Source organism: Gorilla gorilla, chromosome 1 (assembly GCF_029281585.2).
Source record: "Gorilla gorilla gorilla isolate KB3781 chromosome 1, NHGRI_mGorGor1-v2.1_pri, whole genome shotgun sequence".
NCBI lineage: Eukaryota > Metazoa > Chordata > Mammalia > Primates > Hominidae > Gorilla > Gorilla gorilla.
This window is the reverse complement of record NC_073224.2, coordinates 211,237,179-211,262,038: the sequence shown is the minus strand read 5'-3', so window position 1 is coordinate 211,262,038 and position 24,860 is coordinate 211,237,179. Positions and strand designations below refer to the sequence as shown.

The 24,860-nt window shown below is 45.5% G+C and overlaps 1 protein-coding gene across 7 annotated transcripts in view; it reads left to right on the top strand.

Annotated features, from left to right (window-relative positions):
- GMEB1 (glucocorticoid modulatory element binding protein 1) overlaps nucleotides 1-22,900 on the top strand; it is a 49,670-nt gene extending 26,770 nt beyond the window's left edge. For all 7 annotated transcript variants that reach the window (XM_055389555.2, XM_031003814.3, XM_055389556.2 and 4 more), the window contains exons 6-10: nucleotides 900-1,057; nucleotides 6,378-6,509; nucleotides 8,136-8,273; nucleotides 14,497-14,619; nucleotides 18,766-22,900. In XM_055389555.2, the coding sequence (XP_055245530.1) occupies nucleotides 900-1,057; nucleotides 6,378-6,509; nucleotides 8,136-8,273; nucleotides 14,497-14,619; nucleotides 18,766-19,466 (1,252 nt within the window). In that variant the 3' untranslated portion in view covers nucleotides 19,467-22,900. The remainder of the gene's footprint in view (nucleotides 1-899; nucleotides 1,058-6,377; nucleotides 6,510-8,135; nucleotides 8,274-14,496; nucleotides 14,620-18,765) is intronic.
- The last annotated feature ends 1,960 nt before the right edge of the window (nucleotides 22,901-24,860 follow it).

Here is a 24,860-nt window from a genome sequence, read left to right as displayed (position 1 = left end):
GGAATATCTTTATTTTTATTGTTTGTTTGTTTATTTATTTATTTATTTATTTTTGAGACAGGGTCTAACTCTGTCACCCAGGCTGGAGTGCAGTGGCGTGATCTCAGCTTACTGCAACCTCAGCTTCCTGGCTCAAGTGATTCTTCAGCCTCATCCTACCAATTAGCTGGGACTACAGGCATGAGCTACCGTGCCTGGCCGATTTTTGTATTTTTTATAGAAATGTGGTTTCACCATGTTGCACACGCTGGTCTCAAACTCCTGAGTTCAAATGATCCTCCTGCCTTGGCCTCCCAAAGTGCTGGGATTACAGGCAAGAATCACTGCACCTGGCTGAGGAATACCTTTAACTTTGAGTTTTGTTGTTCTTGGCGGGTTTTATTTACCCAGAAAGACAAGCATATGCCAATTTTCCCCAAATGTAAAAAAGAGTCAGGATACTAAAAAATCTTTAGTGAAAGCCAAATGACGTTATAACATAGAATTTACTATAATTAAAATACCCCATGGTTTTGCTCATGTCCTATAATAACGTTTTGTGGATCCAATTATAAGGACATTTTCCAGGGTGGGTTTAGTATAGTGAACTTTTTTCTGTATTCGTAGGAGAGTTTTTTAAAAGACTGAAACTTTATGTCTGTGAAAGTGGCACCAGATCTTGCTGCAATACTCATAATGAATAAACTACGGAGGGAGGAGGAATACTGGTAAATGTGGGCAGGACCAGTGAAAATTTAAAGCCCAATTAGAATTTTTGCAACCTAATGACTTCTAACACTATTAGGTTTCACTGATCTACACAGTAGGCTCAGCAGTGTTGTCCCTATTTTTCCCTGAGGCCTAGTTCCCACTAGATGAAGTATAGGCTGAACTGGTACTTCTTGTCTCCCTTTGCACAGGAAAATGATGGACTCCGGACAGATTGATTTTTACCAACATGACAAAGTTTGCTCCAATACCTGCAGAAGCACCAAATTTGATCTTCTGATCAGCAGTGCAAGAGCTCCAGTGCCAGGACAGCAGACAAGTGTGGTGCAGACACCCACTTCGGCTGATGGTAGGGGGTAGGAAACCACCTGAAAACCCATTGTGTTTTTCAGCAGAACTTTCCCCCTTATTTCTCCCTTGTGTGTGTGTATATGTATATATATATATATATATATGTATTTTTTTTTTAATTTTAATTTTTTTTGAGACAGAGTTTTGCTCTTGTTGCCCAGGTTGGAGTGCAGTGGCGTGATCTCAGCTCACCACAACCTCTGCCTCCTGGGTTCAAGCGATTCTCCTGCCTCAGCCTCCTGAGTAGCTGGGATTACAGGCATGCGCCACCACGCCTGGCTAATTTTGTATTTTTAGTACAAACAGGGTTTCTCCATGTTGATCATGCTGGTCTTGAACTCCCAACCTCAGGTGATCCGCCCACCTCGGCCTTCCGAAGTGCTGGGATTACAGGCGTGAGCCACCACGCCTGTCCCCTTGCATATTCTTAATTTCAATTCTCATGAACATTGATGTGCCTTGTTGTAAAGTATGGTAATCTTGGATGGGATTCCATGCTTTGGAAACATGCTTTGTTTTCTTCCAAATGATTCCTATTGGCCAGAACTCCTCCTTTGTTTTTTCCTTACAATGCATTGTAAGCATTAGAAAGGTAGTTCAGTAGTTACAATACTTACATAACAGTTTCACTTTGGTGCCACTTGGCATATTAAGGTTTAATTAGGCTGTTTTGAAAAATGCTCTGCAGGCTGGGCGTGGTGGCTGACGCCTGTAATCCCAGCACTTTGGGAGGCTGAGGGAGGCAGATCATGAAGTCAAGAGATCGGCCAGGTGCGGTGGCTCACGCCTGTAATCCCAGCACTTTGGGAGGCTGAGGCAGGCGGATCACGAGGTCAGGAGATCGAGACCATCCTGGCTAACACAGTGAAACCCCGTCTCTACTAAAAATACAAAAAAATTAGCCAGGTGTGGTGGCGTGCACCTGTAGTCCCAGCTGCTGGGGAGGCTGAGACAGGAGAATGGCGTGAACCCGGGAGGCGGAGCTTGCAGTAAGCTGAGATGGCGCCACTGCACTCCATCCTGGGCAACAGAGTGAGACTCCGTCTCAAAAAAAAAAACGAGGTCAAGAGATCGAGACCATCCTGGCCAACATGGTGAAACCCTGTCTCTACTAAAAATACAAAAATTAGCCGGACATGGTGGCGTGCGCCTGTAGTCCCAGCTACTTGGGAGGCTGAGGCGGGAGAATTGCTTGAACCTGGGAGGCATGGGAGGCAGAGGCTGCAGTGAGCCAAGATCATTCCACTGCACTCTAACCTGGCAATAGAGCAAGACTCCGTCTTAAAAAAAAAAAAAGAAGCCTGGGCATGGTGGCTCACGCCTGTAATCCCAGCACTTTGGGAGGCCGAGGCGGGCAGATCTCAAGGTCAGGAGATCGAGACTATCCTGGTTAACACGGTGGAACCCTGTCTCTACTAAAAATACAAAAAATTAGCCAGGTGTGGTGGCGGGCGCCTGTAGTCCCAGCTGCTCGGGAGGCTGAGGCAGGAGAATGGTGTGAACCCAGGAGGCGGAGCTTGCAGTGAGGCAAGATGGCGCCACTGCACTCCAGCCTGGGCGACAGAGCTAGACTCCATCTCAAAAAAAAAAAAAAAAAGAAAAATGCTTTGCAGCTGTGCTTCATGGCTCACGCCTGTAATCCTAGCACTTTGGGAGGCTGAGGTGGGAGGATCACCTGAGGTCAGGAGCTCGAGACCAGGCTGGCCAACATGGTGAAACCCTGTCTCTACTAAAAATACAAAAATTAGCCGGGTGTGGTGGCGCATGCCTGTAATCCCATCTACTTGGGAGGCTGAGGCAGGAGAATTGCTTGAACCCGGGAGGTGGAGTTTGCAGTGAGCCGAGATCGTCCCATATTCCAGCCTGGGTAACAGAGCGAGACTCTGTCTCAAAAAGAAGGAAAAAAGAAAAATGCTTGCTTTACTAGTGGTCAACACAAGAGGTAGATGATAATGATGAGTGGTTTTCACCCATTATACTGAGGTGTATCAAAGACAGTGTGATTGGCTGGACAGGACTCTGGATACCCCACTGTAATGACTGGAGTTGGCTGCTTGGAGGGGCTCCAGATTACCAAGTTGAGGCTTCCCACAGATGAAACAGACGAGCACACTTAACTTCAGTATTGTTGAGTTTGGTACTAGGGCTCCTTACCATCCAGGAAAGATGTAACTGTAAGATTATTATTAAGGATTTAGTTAGTCCAGCTGGAGACTTACTATATAGTTGGATAAAATGTATCTCAACTACTGTTACAAGACTTACAAATATGCCTGAGAAAAGTCACAAGAATGCTAAAGGATCTGAAAGGTTAGGGACATACACTGTGCTTGTAAATTGACCTCTTTTTTTTTTTAAGACAGAATCTTGCTTTGTCACCCGGGCTGGAGTGCAATGGTGCAATCTTGGCTCACTGCAACCTCCATCTCCCGGGTTCAAGCAGTTCTCCTGCCTCAGCCTCCCGTGTAGCGAGATTACAGGTGCCCGCCACCAAGCCTAGCTAATTTTTTGTATTTTTAGTAGAGACGGAGTTTCACCATGTTGGCTAGGCTGGTCTCGAACTCCTGACTTGAGGTGATCCACCCGCCTCAGCCTCCCAAAGTGCTAGGGTTACAAATGTGAGCCACCATGCCTGGCCCTTTTTTGTTTTTTTTTTCTTTTTTGCCTTGTCTTACAGTGCTGAAAAAATGACCTCTTAATGGTTGGGCATGGTGGGTCACACCTCTAATCCCAGCACTCTGGGAAGCTGAGGCAGGAGGATTTCTTGAGCCCAGGAGTTTGAGACCAGCCTTGGCATCTTGTCGAAAACCCATCTCTACAAAAAATAAAAAAATTAGCTGAGCATGGCGGTGTGGGCCTGTGGTCCCAGCTACTAAGGAGACTGAGGTGGGAAGATCACTTATCAGTGCGCTGTGATTGTGCCTCCGCACTCCAACCTCGGTGACAGGAGCAAGAGACCCTGTCTCAAAAAAAAAAAAAAAAATCTTGGCCAGGTGTGGCGGCCCACACCTATAATCGCAGCACTTTGGGAGGCTGAGGCAGGCGGATCATGAGGTCAGGAGTTTGAGACCAGCCTGACCAACGTGGTGAAACCCCATCTCTACTAAAAATATAAAAATTAGCTGGGCATGGCTGGGCGCGGTGGCTCACACCTGTAATCCCAGCACTTTGGGAGGCTGAGGCTGGCAGATCACAAGGTCAGGAGATGGAGACCATCCTGGCTAGCATAGTGAAACCCTGTCTCTACTAAAAATACAAAAAAATTAGCTGGGCATGGTGGTGAGCGCCTGTAGTCCCAGCTACTCCGGAGGCTGAGGCAGGAGAATGGCGTGACTCGGGAGGTGGAGCTTGCAGTTAGCCGAGATCGCGCCACTGCATTCCAGCCTGGGTGACAGAGCAAGACTCCATCTCAAAAAAAAAAAAAAAAAAATTAGCTGGGCATGGTGGTGCATGCCTGTAATCCCAGCTACTCAGAAGGATGAGGCAGGAGAATTGCTTGAACCTGGGAGGCGGAGGTTGCCGTGAGCCGAGATCATGCCACTGCACTTCAGCCTGGGCGACAAAGCGAGACTCCGTCTCAAAAAAAAAAAAAAAAGATCTTTTGGTCAGTTCTAATATTCTGTGTGTATCCAGTGGGTGAATAGAGGCCAGAATCCTTGAAACCTAAATCCCTTTCAGGAAAGTATAAAATATCTGGCAGTTTGAATATTTGGACACTTGACTCTTTCACTTGAAAAGTGAAAAATACTGTGAAATGCTATTTACAGTTGGCCCTTGAACAATATGGGTTTGATCGGTGGGGGTCCACTTTTATGCAGCTTTTTTTTTCAACCAAACATGGATTGAAAATATGGTATTTGCAGGATGCAAAACCCGGTCTATGAAGTGTTGAGTTTTACTTTTTGTATATATGGGTTCCACGGGGCAGACTTTAGGACTTGAGCATGTACAGATTTGGTTATATATGCAGGTGGTCCAGGAATCAATCCCTCATGTATACTGAGGGACAACTGTACTTCCTTTTTATTTGGCTAAAAGTCCTTTACTTGATTATCTTTTGCCCAATGATTGATATCCTCCAGTGTGTAGAGTCCGTACTTTCCTATATTGCTGTTTGGATCAGTTTGGTTTTTCTTGATTCTCTTTGTTTAAAAGCTGTCTTTTTTTTTTTTTTTTTTTTTTTTGAGATGATCTCGCTCTGTCTCCCAGGCTGGATGGAGTCCAGTGGCGCGATCTCGGCTCACTGCAAGCTCCGCCTCCTGGGTTCACGCCATTCTCCTGCCTCAGCCTCCTGAGTAGCTGGGACTACAGGCACCCGCCACCACACCCGGCTAATTTTTTGTATTTTTATAGAGACGGGGTTTCACCGTGTTAACCAGGATGGTCTCGATCTCCTGATCTCGTGATCCGCCCGCCTCGGCCTCCCAAAGTGCTGGGATTACAGGTGTGAGCCACTGCGCCTGGCCAAAAGCTTTCTTATTTTTTGAGACAGGGTCTTAGTCTGTCACCCAGGCTGGAGTACAGTGGCACAATCATGGTTTACTGCAGTCTTAAGCCCCTGGGCTCAGGTGATTCTCCCACCTCAGCCTCCTGAGTAGCTGTGACTACAGATGTGCACCACCACACCCAGCTAGTTTTTATAGAAACTGGGTTTTGCTATGTTGCCCAGGCTGGCCTCAGACTCCTGGGCTCAAGCGATCTGCCCACCTTAGCCTCCCAAAGTGCTAGGATTACAGGCATGAGCTACCACGCCCAGTCAAAATCTTACTATACAAGTAATAGCAAAGGGTATTTTTCCCCTCTGTGAATCTGCTATACATGAATCTCTTATCTGATTTTTATGGTCTCCATTTCTTTTACTTTCTCTTTATAGGCTAATAAATAAGTTAGATGCTTAGCATCAGACTTGCTTGTAGTAGAGCTCTTGGCAAAGCACTATACTTTTCTCTTAAATTATTTCAAGCTTTCTTCACCCTCAGTAAGTCTGGGGCTGGCAGGCTAGTAGTAATGTCTATCTTCAGTCTCTTTCAAAAACATATCTACCTAGGAAACACATTGCTCTTTTGTGATTTTGTAAGTTATCTTTCACTTTCTATTCAAAGTAAGAGAGCATTTTCCTTTGCAAGGCAGGTTTTCTTTAGAAAATCCAATATTCATCCTAGCTTACCTAAGAGTCTAGTTTTTAAAATAGGGACCTGCAGCCAAGAGGCTAGAATGTTAAAATAACAAGGTCTTTGTCGCTATTGAGTATGAGATATAGGATAGCTATAACTTTTTCATTAAATTCACTGTTCTCACCTCTACTGGACTGTTTTTAGGTAGCATCACGCAGATTGCCATCTCAGAAGAGAGCATGGAAGAGGCAGGGCTGGAATGGAACTCAGCTCTCACCGCTGCTGTCACCATGGCCACGGAGGAGGGTGTAAAGAAAGACTCAGAGGAAATTTCAGGTATTCTTCTATAGGGCTCAGATGTCTTGCAGGGTCTTGTGACCCTTATCACCATTATCATTATGGACACGGAAGACCTCTTAATTACTTTCGCTGGATTTTCTCATGCATGTAAATACTAACTATAGCTACAAACATCCTACTTTAATCCATGCAATAGCCCTGCATAGTCACATTTTACACACAAAGAAATCAGAATTGGCCGGGCGCAGTGGCTGACGTCTATAATTCCAGCACTTTGGGAGGCCAAGGCGGGTGGATCACAAGGTCAGGAGATCAAGACCATCCTGGCTAACACAGTGAAACCCCGTCTCTACTAAAAATACAAAAAAAATTAGCCGGGCGTGGTAGCAGGCGCCTGTAGTCCCAGCTACTCGGGAGCTTGCAGTGAGCCGAGATCGCGCCACTGCACTCCAGCCTGGCGACTAAGCAAGACTCCGTCTCAAAAAACAAACAAACAAACAAAAAAACCCAAGAAATCAGAATTTAGAAAGGTTCAGCAACTTTCCTAAGACCAGTCACAAACAAGTGTCAGAGCTGAATTTAGCTGTTTGACTATGTAGTCTATGCTTTTCATCTGATCAGACTGCCTCCAACTTTGGCACATTTCTTAGATAAACTAAGTTTTGAGATATTAGAAGGAAAAAATAGGTGGCAAGTGTTGTAGAGCATGGTGATTAATGATGATTCACTTAGAGGGGACCAGGAGAGGCTTCACATCACCCTCCATTTATTTATTCATTTAATAGGTATTTATTATTGCCTATTTTTAGTTGGCACTGTTGTTAGATGCTGGGTGCGTAGATGAAAAGACAGACCAGGTGCGGTGGCTCATGCCTGTAATCCTAGCACTTTGGGAGGCCAAGGTGGGTGGATCACCTGAGGTCGGGAGTTCGAGGCCAGCCTGCCCAACATGGAGAAACCCCGTCTCTACTAAAAATACAAAATTAGCCTGGTGTGGTGGTGCGTGCCTGTAATCCCAGCTACTCGGAGGCTGAGACAGGAGAAGCACTTGAACCTGGGAGGTGGAGGTTGCAGTGAGCTGATATCGCGCCATTGCACTCCAGCCTGGGCAACAAGAACGAAACTCTGTCTCAGAAAAAAAATAAAAATAAAAAAATAAAAAAATAAAAGACATAGCCACCACCCTCAGAGAGCTTATAGCCCCATCTATCCAACTGTTTTGTTTTGTTTTCTTAAGTATAGGACTAGAGAGAGTATATCTTAATTAATATTTCATTTCTTTACTATTTAACTTTTATGATATTAAATATCTCATTTTTAAATTAAATTAAAATTAAATAATATTTAATGTTAAATATGTTTAACGTTTAATATTTTTATTGGAGGAAAATGACTATTCTTTGTAGTGAGAACTATGACAAATTGAGAGAATGACAAATTGAGGCAATCATCCCAAGCACCTATGCTGCTGAAGGGGCGACATAATTGGGTGCCCACTCAGGGAAGCATCTGGTATTCCAAAGCTTATTCCCTTTTTTCAGGAATGGCCCAATAAGAAATCATTTTGAGTTAAAATAATTTTGAATTTAACACTGTAGAGATTTGCCTAAGTATCTGGGTAGTGTCTCTTTTTTACCCTCTGTCTTATCCTTCTTGTGCCAGAGGACACTTTGATGTTCTGGAAAGGAATAGCTGATGTAGGGCTGATGGAAGAGGTTGTCTGCAATATACAGAAGGAAATAGAGGAGCTACTCAGGGGAGTTCAGCAGCGGCTCATCCAGGCTCCCTTCCAAGTCACAGGTAAGTGCACTAATCCTAACAGTAGCAGTGATTTATTGAATACTCACCTCCGTAGGCAGGTCCTGTAAGCCTTGCAAAAACCCTGATGTATAGGTATTATTATCTTAATTTTACAGATAAGGAAACTAAGGCTCATATAAGTTAAGTCACTTGTCTAAGGTTCATAACTAGGTTTTGAACTCAGATCTGGCCATGCTTTTCCACAGGTAATTTTTGTCTTTATAAATGGTGCCAGTAGTCTGGGCAACATAGTGAGATGCTTTGTCTCCACAAAAAACTTTTTTTTTTTTTTTTTTTTTTTTTTTTTGAGACGAAGTCTCGCTCTATCGCCTGGGCTGGAGTGTAGTGGCGCAATCTCAGCTCACTGCAACCTCCGCCTCCTGGGTTTTAAGCAATTCTCTCTGCTTCAGCCTCCTGAGTAGCTGGGATTACAGGCGCCCACCACCATATCCGGCTAATTTTTGTATTTTTAGTAGAGACAGGGTTTTGCCATCTTAGCCAGGCTGGTCTTGAACTCCTGACCTCAGGTGATCCCCCCGCCTCGGCCTCCCAAAGTGCTGGGATTACAGGCATGAGCCACCGCTCCCAGCCTACAAAAAACTTTCTAAACATTAGTCAGGTATGGTTGGTAGTGGGTGCCTGTAGTCCCAGCTACTTGGGAAGCTGAGGCATAGGAAAATCACTTGAGCCCAGCAGTTTGATGCTGCAGTGAGCTATGATCATAGGACTCTACTCCAGCCTGGGTGACAGATCAAGACCTTGTCCCAAAAAAAAAAAAAAAAAAAACACAGGCCAGATGCAGTAGCTCACGCCTGTAATCCCAGTACATTAGGAGGCCGAGACCAGCGGATTACTTGAGGTCAGGAGTTCGAGACCAGCCTGGCCAACATGGTGAAAACCTGTCTCCACTAAAAATACGAAAAAAAAAAAATTAGCTGGGTATGGTGCACATCTGTAATCCTAGCTACTTGAGAGGTTGTGGCACGAGAATTGCTGAACCCAAGAGGTGGAGGTTTGCAGTGAGCCAAGGTTACGCCACTGCCCACCAGTCTGGGTGATAGAGAACAAGACTCCATCTCAAAAAAAAAACTGACAGAAAGCATCCTCTCTTTCGCGATATATGTATTTTCTTTTTTTTTTTTTTTTTCTGAGACGGAGTTTCACTCAGTCACCCAGGCTGGAGTGCAGTGGCATGATCTCAGCTAACTGCAACCTCCACCTCCTAAGTTCAAGCGATTCTCCTGCCTTAGACTCCTGAGTAGCTGGGATTACAGGCACATGCCACCACACCCAGCTAATTTTTTGTATTTTTAGTAGAGATGAGGTTTCACCATGTTGGCCAGGCTGGTCTCAAACTCCTGACCTTGGGTAATCCGCCCGCCTCAGCCTCCCAAAGTGCTGGGATTATAGGCATGAGCCACCGCGCCCAGCCGATATATCTATTTTCAGACTCTCTGTATACACTCATTATGTGTGTATGTCCACTATGTGTATGTATAGAGAAAGAGTCTGAAAATTGGAGAAATCCACTTGTTTTTAGATTATTCTCACATTCGGCCGGGCGCGGTGGCTCACGCCTGTAATCCCAGCACTTTGGGAGGCCAAGGCAGGCGGATCACGAGGTCAGGAGATCGAGACCATCCTGGTTAACACGGTGAAACTCCGTCTCTACTAAAAATACAGAAAATTAGCCGGGCGCGGTTGTGGACGCCTGTAGTCTCAGCTACTTGAGAGGCTGAGGCAGGAGAATGGCATGAACCCGGGAGGCGGAACGTGCAGTGAGCCGAGATAGCGCCACTGCAGGCTGGCCCAAGCGGAAGAGCGAGAGACTCCATCTCAAAAATAAATAAATAAATAAATAAATAAAGATTATTCTCATATCCTATTAATTTAAGGCTTTCTGAACTTGTTGTGTTCACTTATAGCTGTTTCTGAATACTTTCAGGGTGCTGCTGTGCAGAATGTAAAATGATGTTCTAATCTAATATAAATGGGGTTATGGGCCAGGCGTTGTGGCTCACGCCTGTAATCCCAGCACTTTGGGAGGCTAAGGCAGGTGGATCACCTGAGATCAGGAAGTCAAGACCAGCCTGGCCAGCATGGTGAAACCCTGTCTCTACAAAAATACAAAAATCAGCGAGGCATGATGGCGGGTGCCTGTAATCCCAGCTACTCAGGAGGCTGAGGTGGGGGAATCGCTTGAACCCGGCAGGTGGAGGTGGCAGTGAGTGGAGATCACACCATTGCGCTCCAGCCTGGGTGACAGAGTGAGAGTCCGTCTCAAAAAAAAAAAAAAAAAAAAAAAAGAAATGGGATTATGATGAGATGAGACCTTGTGTATTCAGTGAATTCTTATTTATTTATTTATTTATTTATTTATTTATTTAGAGACGGAGTCTCACTCTGTTGCCCAGGCTGGAGTGCAGTGGCGTGATCTTGGCTCACTGCAACCTCCACCTCCCAAGTTCAAGTGATTCTCCTGTCTCAGCCTCCTGACTAGCTGGAATTACAGGCAAATATCACCATGCCTGGCTAGGTTTTTTGTATTTTTAGTAGAGATGGGGTTTCACCATGTTGGCCAGGCTCGTCCTGAATTCCTGACCTCCGGTAATCCACCTGTTTTGGCCTCCAAAAGTGCTGGGATTACAGGTGTGAGCCACCATGCCTGGCCTCCAGATTTGTATTTTTTTTTTTTTTTTTTTGAGATGGAGTCTTGCTGTCTCCCAGGCTGGAGTGCAGTGATGCGATCTCGGCTCACTGCAAGCTCTGCCCCCCAGGTTCACGGCATTCTCCTGTCTCAGCCTCCTGAGTAGCTGGGACTACAGGTGCTCGCCACCACGGCCAGCTAATTTTTTATATTTTTGGTAGAGACGGGGTTTCACCGTGTTAGCCAGCATGGTCTAGATCTCCTGACTTCATGATCTGCCCGCCTCGGCCTCCCAAAGTGCTGGGATTACAGGCGCGAGCCACTGCGCCTGTAAAATTTTAAGAGATTTAAAATTTTAAATCTCTTAAAAATTTGTATTTTTAAGAGATTGTTCTGGTTGCTGTGTGGAGAGTAGACTCTTATGGGGAAAGAGTAGAAACAAGACCAGTTGGGAAGCTCTTAAAGGAATTAGTCCAAGCAAGAGATAATGTATCATGGATTAGAGTGGGTAGCGGTAAAGTTAGGAAGAAGTGATTAGATTGAGAATGTATTTTGAATGTCGAACTACTAAGTCTTGCTGATGGATTGGAGGCAGGATGAAAGAGAAAGAAAGATACCGGGATGATTCACACATTTTTGGCCTGAGCTGTGAGTGGTGATGCCATTTACTGAGATGAAGGCCAGTGGGAGAGGAACAGGTTTAGAGAGGAAATCAAAATTAGTTTTACCTCTTAAATTGAGATGACTGTTAGACCATCAGATAGAGATGTCACTCATCTAGACAGAAGTATGAATGTGGAATACAGGAAAGAGGTCAGGGCTGGAGATGTACATGTGGGAGTGCTCAGCATGTGTGTGTTATTTCAAACCATGGGACCAAGTGAGGTGACTGTGGCAGGGAATGTAGGTGAGGTTGTCCAAGTTAAGGAAGCAATTAACACAAATACTGACAATTTTTTTTTTTTTGGAGACAGGGTCTTGCTCTGTCGTCCAGGCTAGAGTACAGTGATGCAGTCACAGCTCACTGCAGCCTCAACCACCTGGGCTCAATTGATCCTCCTGCCTCAGTCTCCCAAGTAGCTGGGACTACAGGCACATACCACCACACCTGGCTAATATTTGTAGTTTTTGTAGAGACAGGGTTTTGCCATATTGCGCAGGCTGGTCTCAAACTCCTGTGCTCAAGCAATCCACCTGGCTCAGCCTCCCAAAGTGCTGGGATTATAGGCATGAGCCACCACACCTCGCTCTATCACCCAGGCTGGAGTGCAGTGGTGCAATCTCAGTTTACTGCAAGCTCCACCTCCCGGGTTCACACCATTCTCCTGCCTCAGCCTCCCGAGTAGCTGGTACTACAGGTGCCTGCCACCACGCCTGGCTAATTTTTCATATTTTTAGTAGAGGCGGGGTTTCACTGTGTTAGCCAGGATGGTCTCGATCTCCTGACCTCGTGATCCACCCACCTCGGCCTCCCAAAGTGCTGGGATTACAGGCATGAGCCACCGTGCCTGGCCCAATTTTGTTTTTTTGAGACAGAGTTTCTCTGTTGTTTCCCAGGCTGGAGTGCAGTGGTGCAATCTCGGCTCACTGCAACCTCTGCTTCACGGGTTCAAGCAATCCTCCTGCCTCAGCCTCCCAAGTTGCTGGGACTATGGGCATGCACCACCACGCCTGGCCAATTTTTTGTATTTTTTTGTATTTAGTAGCAACGGGGTTTCACCATATTGGTCAGGCTGGTGATCCACCCGCCTCGGCCTCCCAAAGGGCTGGGATTACAGATGGGAGCCACCACGCCCAGCACTCTGGGAGGCTGAAGCAGGTGAATCACTTGAGGTCAGGAGTTCGAGATCAGCCTGGGCAACATGGTGAAATCCCGTCTCTAATAAAAATACAAAAATTAGGCCGGTCGAGGTGGCTCACGCCTGTAATCCCAGCACTTTGGGAGGCCGAGGCGGGCAGATCACGAGGTCAGGAGATCAAGACCATCCTGGCTAACACGGTGAAACCCCATCTCTTCTAAAAAATGCAAAAAAAATTAGCCTGGCATTGTGGCGGGCGCCTGTAATCCCAGCTACTGAGGAGGCTGAGGCAGGAGAATGGTGTGAACCCGGGAGGTGGAGCTTGCAGTGAGCCGAGATTGCACCACTGCACTCCAGCCTGGGCGACAGAGCAAGACTCCATCTCAAAAAAAAAAAAAAAAATACAAAAATTAGCCAGGCATGGTGGCGTGCATGTGTAATCCCAGCTACTCAGGAGGCTGAGGCAGTCAAATCGCTTGAACCTGGGAGGCAGAGCTTGCAGGGAGCCAAGATTGCGCCACTGCACTCCAGCCTGGGTGACAGAGTGAGACTCCATCTCAAAAAAATAATAATAATAAAAATAATAATCTTGCATGCCAATCCCCATGTTTGACACTTAAAATATATTTCTAATCTTCATGTCTATTTTGCAGAGTAAGTGTTATTAATCCCATTCATTTTAGATGAGAAAAGTGAAGAGTGAAATGACTTACCAAAGGTTGCACATATGGGAAATAGCAAAACTGAGATGAACGTTAACTCTATCTAGTACAGGGACCATGTTTTCAAAACCTAAAGTCAGAACTATAAACCGATGCAAGATATTAAAAAAAAAAATTTTTTTTGAGATGGAGTCTGGCCCTGTCTTCCAGGCTGGAGTGCAGTGGCACGATCTTGGTTCACTGAAACGTCTGCCTCCTGGGTTCAAGTAATTCTCCTGCCTCAGCTGCCTCCCATGTAGCTGGGATTACAGGCACATGCCACCACACCGAGCTAATTTTATTTATTTATTTATTTATTTATTTATGATTATTATTATTTTTTACCCAGCTAATTTTTGTATTTTTGTTAGAGACTGGGATTACAAATGTGAGCCACCGCTCCTGGCCTTAAAATTTTTTCAAATTGGCCGGGCGCGGTGGCTCGTGCCTGTAATCTCAGCACTTTGGGAGGCTGAGGTGGGTGGATCAAAAGGTCAGGAGTTCGAGACCAGCCTGGCCAATGTGGTGAAACCCCATCTCTACTAAAACTACAAAAATTAGGCAGGCGTGGCAGGCGCCTGTAGTCCCAGCTACTCAGGAGGCTGAGGCAGGAGAATGGCGTGAACCCGGGAGGTGGAGGTTGCAATGAGCTGAGATCATGTTACTGCACTCCAGCCTGGGGGACAGAGCAAGACTCTGTCTCCAAAAAAAGGAAAAAAAAATTGTTTCAAATTTATGTAAGTAGAGACAGGGGTCTCACTATGTTGCCCAGGCTGGTCTTGAACTCCTGGCCTCAAGCAATGCTCCCGCCTTGGCCTCCCAAAGTGTTGGGATTACAGGCATGTGCCACCATGCCCAGCCTGATCTTTGTATTTATTTATATGGAAAGATTTACAAAAATATAACAGTTAAACCAGTATTCATTATACACGTAATAAATCTTTGTTAAAAATGTGTTAAAATGCAGTTAGGAGAGTCCCATAATTTCTGGTTGTTTCGTATTTATAAACAGCACAATGGAGAGTGGTGGAACATATCTGTTTTAACTGGACAGGCATGTCTTTTGTTTTAAATAGACGCTGCTGTTCTCAACAATGTAGCACACACATTTGGCCTAATGGACACAGTCAAGAAGGTTTTAGACAACAGAAGGAACCAAGTAGAGCAGGGAGAAGAACAGTTTCTCTATACTCTGACAGGTATGTATAACTTATCGCTCTTCTTCGGTGATATCATGCTAATATTCTTGTCTTCCCATTTTCTTGTTGACTTTTGTTGGGGTAACTTTTTTTTTTTTTAAATAGTATCAGATTTTGCTTTTAAAAATAAAAAAAAAGCCGCAGATGAGGTGGATTGATGAGAAACAAAAGAGGCACAAAGGAAAAAAAAAGGAAGCTGACATCATAGTCCCCCTTCTGTGTCTTGTGGAGGATTAAGATGTCTCTTAGATTGCTCCATTAATTCAATAACATTGGTGGCAGAAGACACAAATTGGTCTTTGTCTTTTTTACATTATTGATACTGCATCTTTTGATAGATATAAATTTAGCACTTTCTCCATTATTTGTGGTAATCAGAAATTTTGTGTAATCCCAGCACTTTGAGAGACTGAGGCAGACAGATCACAAGGTCAAGAGATTGAGACAATCCTGGCCAACATGGTGAAACCCTGTCTCTACTAAAAATACAAAAATTACCTGGATGTGGTGGCATGCGCCTGTAGCCCCAGCTGCTCGGGAGGCTGAGGCAGGAGAAGGGCGTGAATCCGGGAGGCGGAGGTTTCAGTGAGCCAAAATAGTGCCATTGTACTCCATCCTGAGCGACAAGAACGAGACTCTGTCTCAAAAAAAAAAAAAAAGAAAAAGAAAAAACCTTTAAACCATCAGAAAACTGGTTTTTGTTAGAAATACAGGCTTTTGGTCCCTTGTGTGTATTATTTCTTCAGATATTTTAAATCATTGTATACATAAAGTTTTGTTTTCTGCTTTTTTTCACCATGACATATTTTTCTTTTTGTTTGTTTATTTGTTTTTGAGACAGGGTCTCACTCTGTCACTGAGGCTGGAGTGCAGTGGCACAATTACGGCTCACTGCAACTTTGACCTTCCCCGAGCTCAGGGTGACCCTCCCACCTCAGCCTCCTGAATAGCTGGGACTACAGGCATGTACCACCATGCCCAGCTGTTTTGTATTTTTGGTAGAGATGGGGTTTTACCACATTGCCCAGGCTGGTCTCAAACTCCTGGACTCGTTATCCACCCACCTCAGCCTCCCAAAGTGCTGGGATTATTAGTGTGAGCCATTGTGCTCAGCCCTATTAATATTTTTCAAGTTGCTACTCAGTATTATACCTGGACATTCTTCTAGGGATGACATTTATTTATTTTTTTAATTTATTTTTGTTTTTTGAGATGGAGTTTCGCTCTTGTTGCCCAGGCTGGGGTGCAGTGACGTAATCTCGGCTCACTGCAACCTCTGCCTCCTGGGTTCAAGCGATTCTTCTGCCTCAGTCACCTGAGTAGCTGGGGTTACAGGCATGCGCCACCACGCCCGGCTAATTTTGTATTTTTAATGGAGACGGGGTTTCACCATGTTGGTCAGACTGGTCTCAAACTCCCAACCTCGGGTGATCTGCCTGCCTCGGCCTCCCAAAATGCTGGGATTACAGGCATGAGCCACCACACCCAGCCTTATTTATTTATTTATTTATTTATTTAGAGACAGAGTTTCGCTCTTGTTGCCCGGGCTGGAGTGCAATGGTGCAATCTCGGCTAACCGCAACCTCCACCTCCCAAGTTCAAGCGATTCTCCTGCCTTAGACTCCCAACTAGCTGGGATTACAGGCATGCGCTACCATACCTGGCTAATTTTGTATTTTTAGTAGAGACGGAGTTTCTCCATGTTGGTCAGGCTGGTCCGAACTCCTGACCTCAGGTGATCCACCTGCCTCGGCCTCCCAAAGTGCTGGGATTACAGGTGTGAGCCAGTGTGCCTGGCCACTCTTGGTGTTTTATAGTATTAAGTTATTGGAAAAACCAAAGTGTTTTTCCTATGCTCATACACTCAGTATAGCACAGAACACTTCTGTAATCAGATGTGTAGGGTTTTTTCTGCATATACCGACCAATCAACTCTCCAGTGGACACTGACTGGGTATTATATAATTCAGTTCAATTCTGATACTATCCCCCTGGAGATAGCATCAGATCACACAGGTAAGGCTCAGTCCCAAAAGACTGCCTCCCATTCAGCCCCAGGTTGTGACCTGTGCTTGTTTTTCTTTTTTTTGATTAATTGTTGAAGGCAAACTGCAAATGACGTGTGCTTCTGACCAACTGGCTATAAATTGGGGTTCCCACAATCACCTTCTTGCGTTTGATTAATTTGCTAAGGTGGCTCACAGAACTCAGAGAAGCAGTTACTCAATGTTTATTGGGTTTACTATAAAGGTTATTACAGAGGATACAGATGAATAACCAGATGGAAGAGATGCATGGGACAAAGTGGGAAGGAGAGTGGGACTTCCATGCACTCTGTAGTCATGCCACTCTCAGGAACCTCCAACAATCTGAAGCTCTCTGAACCCTGTACTTTTGAGGTTTTATGGAGGCTTCATTACATAGGTATGGTTGATTACTTCATTGGCCATTGGTAATCAACCTACAGCCTCTCTCCACTCCTTGGAGGTTGCGGGGGAGGGCTGAAAGTCCTAGTCTTTAATCATGCCTGGATCTTTCTGGTGACCAGCCCCCATCTTGAATCTATCTAAGGATTCCCAGATACCAGTCATCTCATTAAGATATAAAGACATTTAGGCCGGGCGCAGTGGCTCATGCCTGTAATCCCAGCACTTTGGGAGGCCAAGGTGGGCGGATCATGAGGTCAAGAGATTGAAATCATCCTGGCCAATATGGTGAAACCTCATCTCTACTAAAAATACAAATATTAGCTGGGTGTGGTGGTGCATGCCTGTAGTCCCATCTACTCAGGAGGCTGAGGCAGGAGAATCGCTTGAACCTGGAGAATTGCTTGAACCTGGGAGGCAGAAGTTGCAGTGAGCCAAGATCGTGCCATCACACTCCAGCCTGGCGATAGAGTGAGACTCTGTCTCAAAAAAAAAAAGAGATATAGAGACATTTACCACTCTGGGCCGGGCATGGTGGCTCACGCCTGTAATCCCAGCAATTTGGGAGGCCTAGGCGGGCAGATCACGAGGTCAGGAGATCGAGACCATCCTGGCTAACATGGTGAAACCCCGTCTCTACTAAAATACAAAAAAAAAAAAACATTAGCCAGGCGCGGTGGCGGGCGCCTGTAGTCCCAGCTACTCAGGAGGCTGAGGCAGGAGAATGGTGTGAACCCAGGAGGCAGAGCTTGCAGTGAGCCGAGATCGCACCACTGCACTCCAGCCTGGGTGACAGAGCGAGACTCCATGTCACACACAAAAAAAGACATTTACCGCTCTAGAGATCCATGTGTTTTAGGAGCTGTGTGCCAGGATCCAGGGGCAGAGACTAAATATGTATTTCTTATATCACAATATCACACATAGGGAGCAAAGTGTTCTACAAGTGTAATTGATTCTTTCTTGGGTGCTTATCAGGTACTAAGTAATAGGTTCCATTGTAGAAGCTAACTTACCAGTGGTCACCTAGGGTTGGACTGGTCACTTGGGAGAGGGATAGTGATAGGCGTACTATAATGCAAAAGCAACCAAGTTGACCATTGTCCTGGCCCAATCTTCATAACCTTAAATTAGTCACTTTCCCTCTCTGGATGCCTGTCAAAATGAATTTGTTTGAGCTCTTAAGACCTCTTTTAGTTCTGTAATTTTTAGGGACTTCTTCTATAACTTTCTGTAGACCTTCCTAGGCAACAATTGTAAACTGTGGCTGTTTGAGTCACCAGCAAAGGAGTTTTCCAGCCAATGCAGCAAGGCATTCTTGCCTTGAAGGATAGTTCGAAAATCACTGTTTTTTGGAGTGGCCATTGTAGCTCCTTTGTAGGTCCATGAGAGTTCCAAGGGACTGTGCCAGCTGGGCGCACTGGCTTATGCCTGTAATCCCAACATTTTGGGAAGGTGAGGTGGGTGGATCGCTTGAGGCCAGAAGTTCAAGGCTATAGTGCGCAATGATAGCACCTGTGAATAGCCACTACCCTCCAGCCTAGGCAACATAACAAGACTCTGCCCCCCCAAATAAACACAAGAAAGAAAACGATATCACAACTTGCCTGAAGCTACTTAGTAACAAAACCAGACAGAGACACCAGGTCTCCTGACTCTCAGTTTAATGCTCCCAAGATTTTACTTCCCTCTACACAAAGTATTTTCTTTTTTTCCATAGACTTGGAACGCCAGTTGGAGGAGCAGAAGAAGCAAGGCCAGGATCACAGGCTGAAATCTCAGACAGTTCAAAATGTGGTACTGATGCCTGTGAGCACTCCTAAGCCTCCAAAAAGGCCCCGGCTCCAGCGGCCAGCCTCCACCACTGTCTTGAGCCCTTCTCCTCCTGTCCAGCAGCCTCAGTTCACAGTCATCTCACCCATCACCATCACCCCAGTGGGTCAGTCATTTTCCATGGGCAATATTCCAGTGGCTACCCTCAGCCAGGGCTCCAGTCCTGTGACTGTCCACACACTGCCTTCTGGCCCTCAGCTCTTCCGCTATGCCACAGTGGTCTCCTCTGCCAAGAGCAGCTCACCAGACACAGTGACCATCCACCCTTCATCTAGCTTGGCGCTGCTGAGCTCTACTGCCATGCAGGATGGGAGTACACTGGGCAACATGACCACCATGGTTAGCCCTGTGGAATTGGTGGCCATGGAGTCCGGCCTAACCTCGGCAATTCAGGCTGTTGAAAGCACCTCAGAGGATGGGCAGACCATCATTGAGATTGATCCAGCCCCGGACCCAGAAGCTGAAGATACTGAGGGCAAAGCAGTCATCTTGGAGACAGAGCTGAGGACTGAGGAGAAAGTTGTGGCTGAGATGGAAGAACACCAGCATCAAGTTCACAATGTGGAGATTGTGGTCTTAGAGGATTAACTGGGGATCTCAGGGCCAGGAGTTATGTTTTGATTTGGAATTTTAATTATTTGTTTATTTTTATCATTGTCCCACTCATTTCCACATAGGACCCTTTTTTAAAAAAAAAAAACAAAATCTTATTGTTGTAACTGAAAATGTTGGGTTCTTCCCACTCCCTCATTGAAAAATGGACAAAACAAGCTGCCCTTCCAGAAGTTGAGAGTAGGTCATTCAATGTCCTAATCATCTTACACCAAGAAAGTAATTTCTTTTAGGGGAAGTGTCAAGATAACGAGTAACCCTGTCCAGAAAGCCATTTCCAGGCTCGTCTGTGTGTGTAGGCATGTGGTTTTATTCTTGTAAAGATGCATTGACCAAACTCTGGAACACAGATCTGACACTGGAAGGCAACCCACTTGCATGTGGATGCTGAAGGGCACTTTATTTTGTATCCTGAAAAGGGCCTACAGAGGCCAGTACAAAACTCTCAAACAAAAGGAAGTTGACTCTGCTTTGAGGGGAAGGTGGCATGCCAGCACTAGCTTAAAAAGGGAAGTGCTAGCCGGGCGTGGTGGCTCACGCCTGTAATCCCAGCACTTTGGGAGGCCGAGGCGGGTGGATCACGAGGTCAGGAGTTTGAGACCAGCCTGGCCAACATGGTGAAACCCCGTATCTACTAAAAATACAAAAAAAAAATTAGCCGGGTGTGGTGGCGGGAGCCTGTAATCCCAGCTATTCGGGAGGCCAAGGCAGGAGAATCGCTTGAACCTGGGAAGGCAGAGGTTGCAGTGAGCCAAGATCGCACCACTGCACTCCAGCCTGGGCAACAAAAGCGAGACTCCATCTCAAAAAAAAAAAAAAAAAAAAAAAAAGTGCTTTGGCAAGTATGGGGCAGGGAAATCATCTTACTTCCAGAGGTGCAACTGACGCCTCTGGAGATCTCCAAAAGTTAGTACCGTGAGTGCCATTTTGAGAAGAGGGTGGTAATAAGTGGAAGGTACATCTCCACAGAGCAAGTGGCAGCAGTGGCCTGTGGTTTTGCAGAAATGGAAAGCCAAGGCCGGGTGCGGTGGCTCATGCCTGTAATCCCAGCACTTTGGGAGGCCGAGGCGGGTGAATCACCTGAGGTCAGGAGTTTGAGGCCAGCCTGGCCAACATGGTGAAACCCCGTCTCTACTAAAAATACAAAAAAAAAATTAGCTGGGCATGGTGGTGGGCGCCTGTAATCCCAGCTACTTGAGAGGCTGAGGCAGGAGAATCGCTTGAACCTGGGAGGCAGAGGTTGCAGTGAGCTGAGATCATGCCATTGCACTCTAGCCTGGGCGAGGAGTGAAACTCCGTCTCAAAAAAAAAGAAAGAAATGGAAAGCCAAGGATGCTGCAGCTGTGCTTTGGGGTTCAAGGTAATAGCTTACCTTGTTCCACACTTTGTCAAAGCACTCACCCTCCTAAACTAGGACTAGTCCATTCATTTGAAACTGTGCAATGTGATGTAAATGGCTCTGGTTCTTGGACTGTGGCTGTCACAGGGATCGGGCTCCAAGGCCATCATTTTCATTGCATGGCTCCAAGAGCAGGGAGTTCCTCAATCAAACCAGCTGCCTTTTTTGGTGGGGCCATTTTTTTGGCTTTGGAACCAAAAGCAGCCACTCATTTGGTGCTTCCTCTTGTTCTGCCCTCCATCCCTCAACTCTTAATGGCATCTGTCTCCTAGAACCCACGCTCTTCAGCTTTTTGGCTGATTTGGAGAACAGTGACAGGTGCCTGCCTGCCTTCATCCCCTTTTAGATTCATTTATACCACAGATGTTTCTGTGAGATACTGAGATCATAAAAAGCTTTAGGCTTGGCAGAGAGGACTCAACACCCCCAGGCTTTCCTGAGGCACCAACTAGATGTCTCTTGAGTGAGCTGGACTCCCTGGGAAAGAAGCATTGTCTGCAACATTATATTATAGGAAATGTACCAGGAATGTCAATAATAATGCTTTGGGGAGGGGGGGTTATTTTGTTTGGTTTTGTTTTTAATGTTGTTTGTATATTTAGAGCTGGGCCATTTTCCGTGCTGTGATTTCTTCTCTTTGACCCTCTTCAGTGTTTGGGGCAAGAGTGGACCCTGGTTTTTATTTCTTTGATTGCATTGTTTACTGCACTAGGAAAAATATAGGGATACAGGGAAACTACAGACAAATTTAAGGAAAAATAGGTCAAAAAAGAAAGCACACACTTTAAGAGTGGGAGGAATATTTTTATTAAAAACAAAACTTGGACCTGTAGTTTTTTTTTTCTTTTTTATTTTTAAGAAGGCACCTTTCAGAAGCCATGTTTCTTCCAACAGATGTTGGAAACCCCATCGAGCAAGTAAAAGTTGCATTCTCCATCCCTCAGATGGCTGTATGTAGTCAAAGAAACCCTGTAACATGGTAAGGTTACTGTTTTTTTTTTTTTCTTTTTGAGATGGAGTCTCGCTCTGTAGCCCAGGCTGGAGTGCAATGGTGTGATCTCAGCTCACTGCAACCTCCGCCTCCTTGGTTCAAGTGATTCTCCTGCCTCAGCCTCCTGAGTAGCTGGGATTACAGGCTCCCACCACCACGCCCGGGTAATTTTTGTATTTTTAATAGAGACGGGGTTTTGCCATGTTGGCCAGGCTGGTCTTGAACTCCTGACCTCAAGCGATCCACCCGCCTTGGCCTCCCAAAGTGTTGGGATTACAGGCATGAGCCACCGCACCCAGCCTGAAGGTGACTCTTAAGAATGAGATTTATGAACTCCATACAGTTGTAGATTTCAGTTTTTAAATAGTCTGGGGTTTTATTTTTCTTTTCAAAATATCTAATAGACTTAGCAATCAATTTAGAACAAATATTTGGCCCTTAATATATCTTTAGTGAGGGAAGTAGCTTTTATTTCCTGCGTGTTTAGGTTTTCTGTTGGTACATAAAAACAAAATTGCTGTCTCAGACTGAATCTACTTGAATCTAGGAAGGCACATCTCATCCCTATTGTGGTTTTTAGGGACACTTTTCTCTTTCCCAGAGATGAGAGGACCAATTCACGACAGAAGAGCCCTCGTGAATACCAACGTGCTAGCTCAGGTTCCCTTCTTTCCTCCATCAGAGCTATTGGTAGGGTTTTAAGGTAGTGTGTGCATCATGCTTCCAATGTCAAGAGATTTCCTCAAACAGCCTGTTTACTAGATGAATTTTCCAGCTGGTGAAATACATGAGCTTTGTTGTTTTCCTGGTCTTCCAATAGCCTGTCATTATTGTTAGATATTATGGCACCTGTTGTTGAATGTAGGTTCCCTTACAGCCCTGGTCTAGATGATCCTAGATGGGGTGAGACATATGCAAGCCATTGGTATGTGCATAAGCAGTTGCAATGAACCTTAGGCTGACTTGGTAGTAGGCATTTATCTTTCTGTTCATGCATTGAATAAACATTTTTAAGAACCATCTATGTGCCAGGCTTTGTGCTAGGCACTGACGACAGTAGAGAGATGAAGACATAGTCCTTGCACTTAAGGAATTCATACTCCAGATGTCTGGAGTTAAGAAATACATATTTCAGCCAGGCACGGTGGCTCACACCTAGAATCCCAGCACTTTCAGAAGCTGAGGCAGAATTGCTTGAGGCCAAGAGTTTAAGACTAGCCTGGTCAACATAGCCAGACCCCATCTCTACAAAAAAATGTAAAAATTAGTCAAGTCTTGTGGCTCGCACTTGTAGACACAATTACTCAGGATGCTGAGGCAAGAGGATTTTGCTTGGGCCTAGGGGTTCAAGGCTGTAGTGAGCTATGACTATGCCACTGTACTCTAGCCTAGGCAACAGGGCAACATCCCCAACTCAGAAAACCAAAACTACACATTTCATTATAATTTTTTTTTGTAATTCTATGTATTTAATGCATTGAAAAACATTATTTAAGAATTGGTTCATAGGTTTCAGCAGACTGCCAAAGGCACAAACAAGCAGCTCTCCTCTACTGAGGTACTGAAACAGATCCTACTGGGTAAGTGCTGTGTGTGATAGGGCTATTGGCTAGGAGCTGAGAGAACAAAGCATGAAGTGCCTAACCCAGCTTAGCGGTGTAGAGGTGGGGTCAGCAAATAAGGGAGATCTTCCTGGAGAATGCATATACCCAAGCTGATTTAGGAGAGACCACTTTTGGCTAGGTTTATTGTACTACTTGATTTTCAAGTAATTGGGCTTATTTTCTAGAGAAAAAGTCTTCAGTCTCTTGCTGCTTCTGCCTGCAAAGCAAGGCAGAGTCAGCAACACGGGCAGTCTCCCCACTGGAGAACGCTGAGTCATGCATGGGCTTCTCCAAGTTTCCATCAGATGGGATCCAGTGTTGAATCCAGTGCAGGACTGGAGTCTAGCTGGCAAAGGGTAAATGCCCCCAAAGCCTTCCTGCCATATGGTTTCCACGAAGGCCTGAGAGTCACCTGTACAACTGTCTTGTCTTGGCCATGTCCCTGTTTGGTCCCTGCCTTGTTCTCTTCCCTTTCTCAATTTCCAAGCTCCACCCACTCCTAAAAACACCAGTCATTCTGAAGTAAAAAGTGGACAATAAACATGAATATTCAAGATTCAAAGCCACTTCTTACGAAGGTTCTTTTGCACCTCTGTCCTTATTAGGGAAGGAGGACCAATGTTAATCCAAACATCTGGAAAATTAATATTCAGTTCAGGTGGTTCTGACACCCACTAGTGGTAGCATTTTATCCCATTTCATGAAAGGCATTAAAGGTAAGACTATGGTGGAGAGTGTTGATTATAAAGATAGTAAAAGTCAAGCATGAAATGTGGAATTAGTAGTTGAGTTATAGCATCCAGGTTTTAGTACTATCAGAGAGGTGGAAAGGACAAAGGAAAGGTTGAATTCTGAAAATAGGCATGAGGTTGTGATTCACCTTGGGCAGTTTGAGGAACTCGTCCTCTCTGAGACATAATGTCATACACTAGCCTAGCTCCTGCATTTTGAGACAACTTTCCTAGTACAATTGATCACTTCCCTGGAGGTGCAGCACATCCCTTACTCCAGGTTAGTTCCTCCCTGGGAAATCCTCCCTGGGAAATTTTTGTGTAGTCTGAAATGTGCTGCCATAACAACCAGGTTGTCAAGGACCTCAAGGGTGTGGTGTAGTTAGATTTGGACTCTTGGCCGGGCACGGTGGCTCACGCCTGTAATCTCAGCACTTTGGGAGGCTGAGGCGGGCGGATCACCTGAGGTCAGGAGTTCGAGACCAACCTGATCAACATGGAGAAACCCTGTCTCTACTAAAAATACAAAATCAGCCAGGCATGGTGGCGCATGCCTGTAATCCCAGCTACTTGGGAGGCTGAGGCAGGAGAATCGCTTGAACCCAGGAGGCGGAGGTTGTGATGAGCTGAGATTGTGCCATTGCA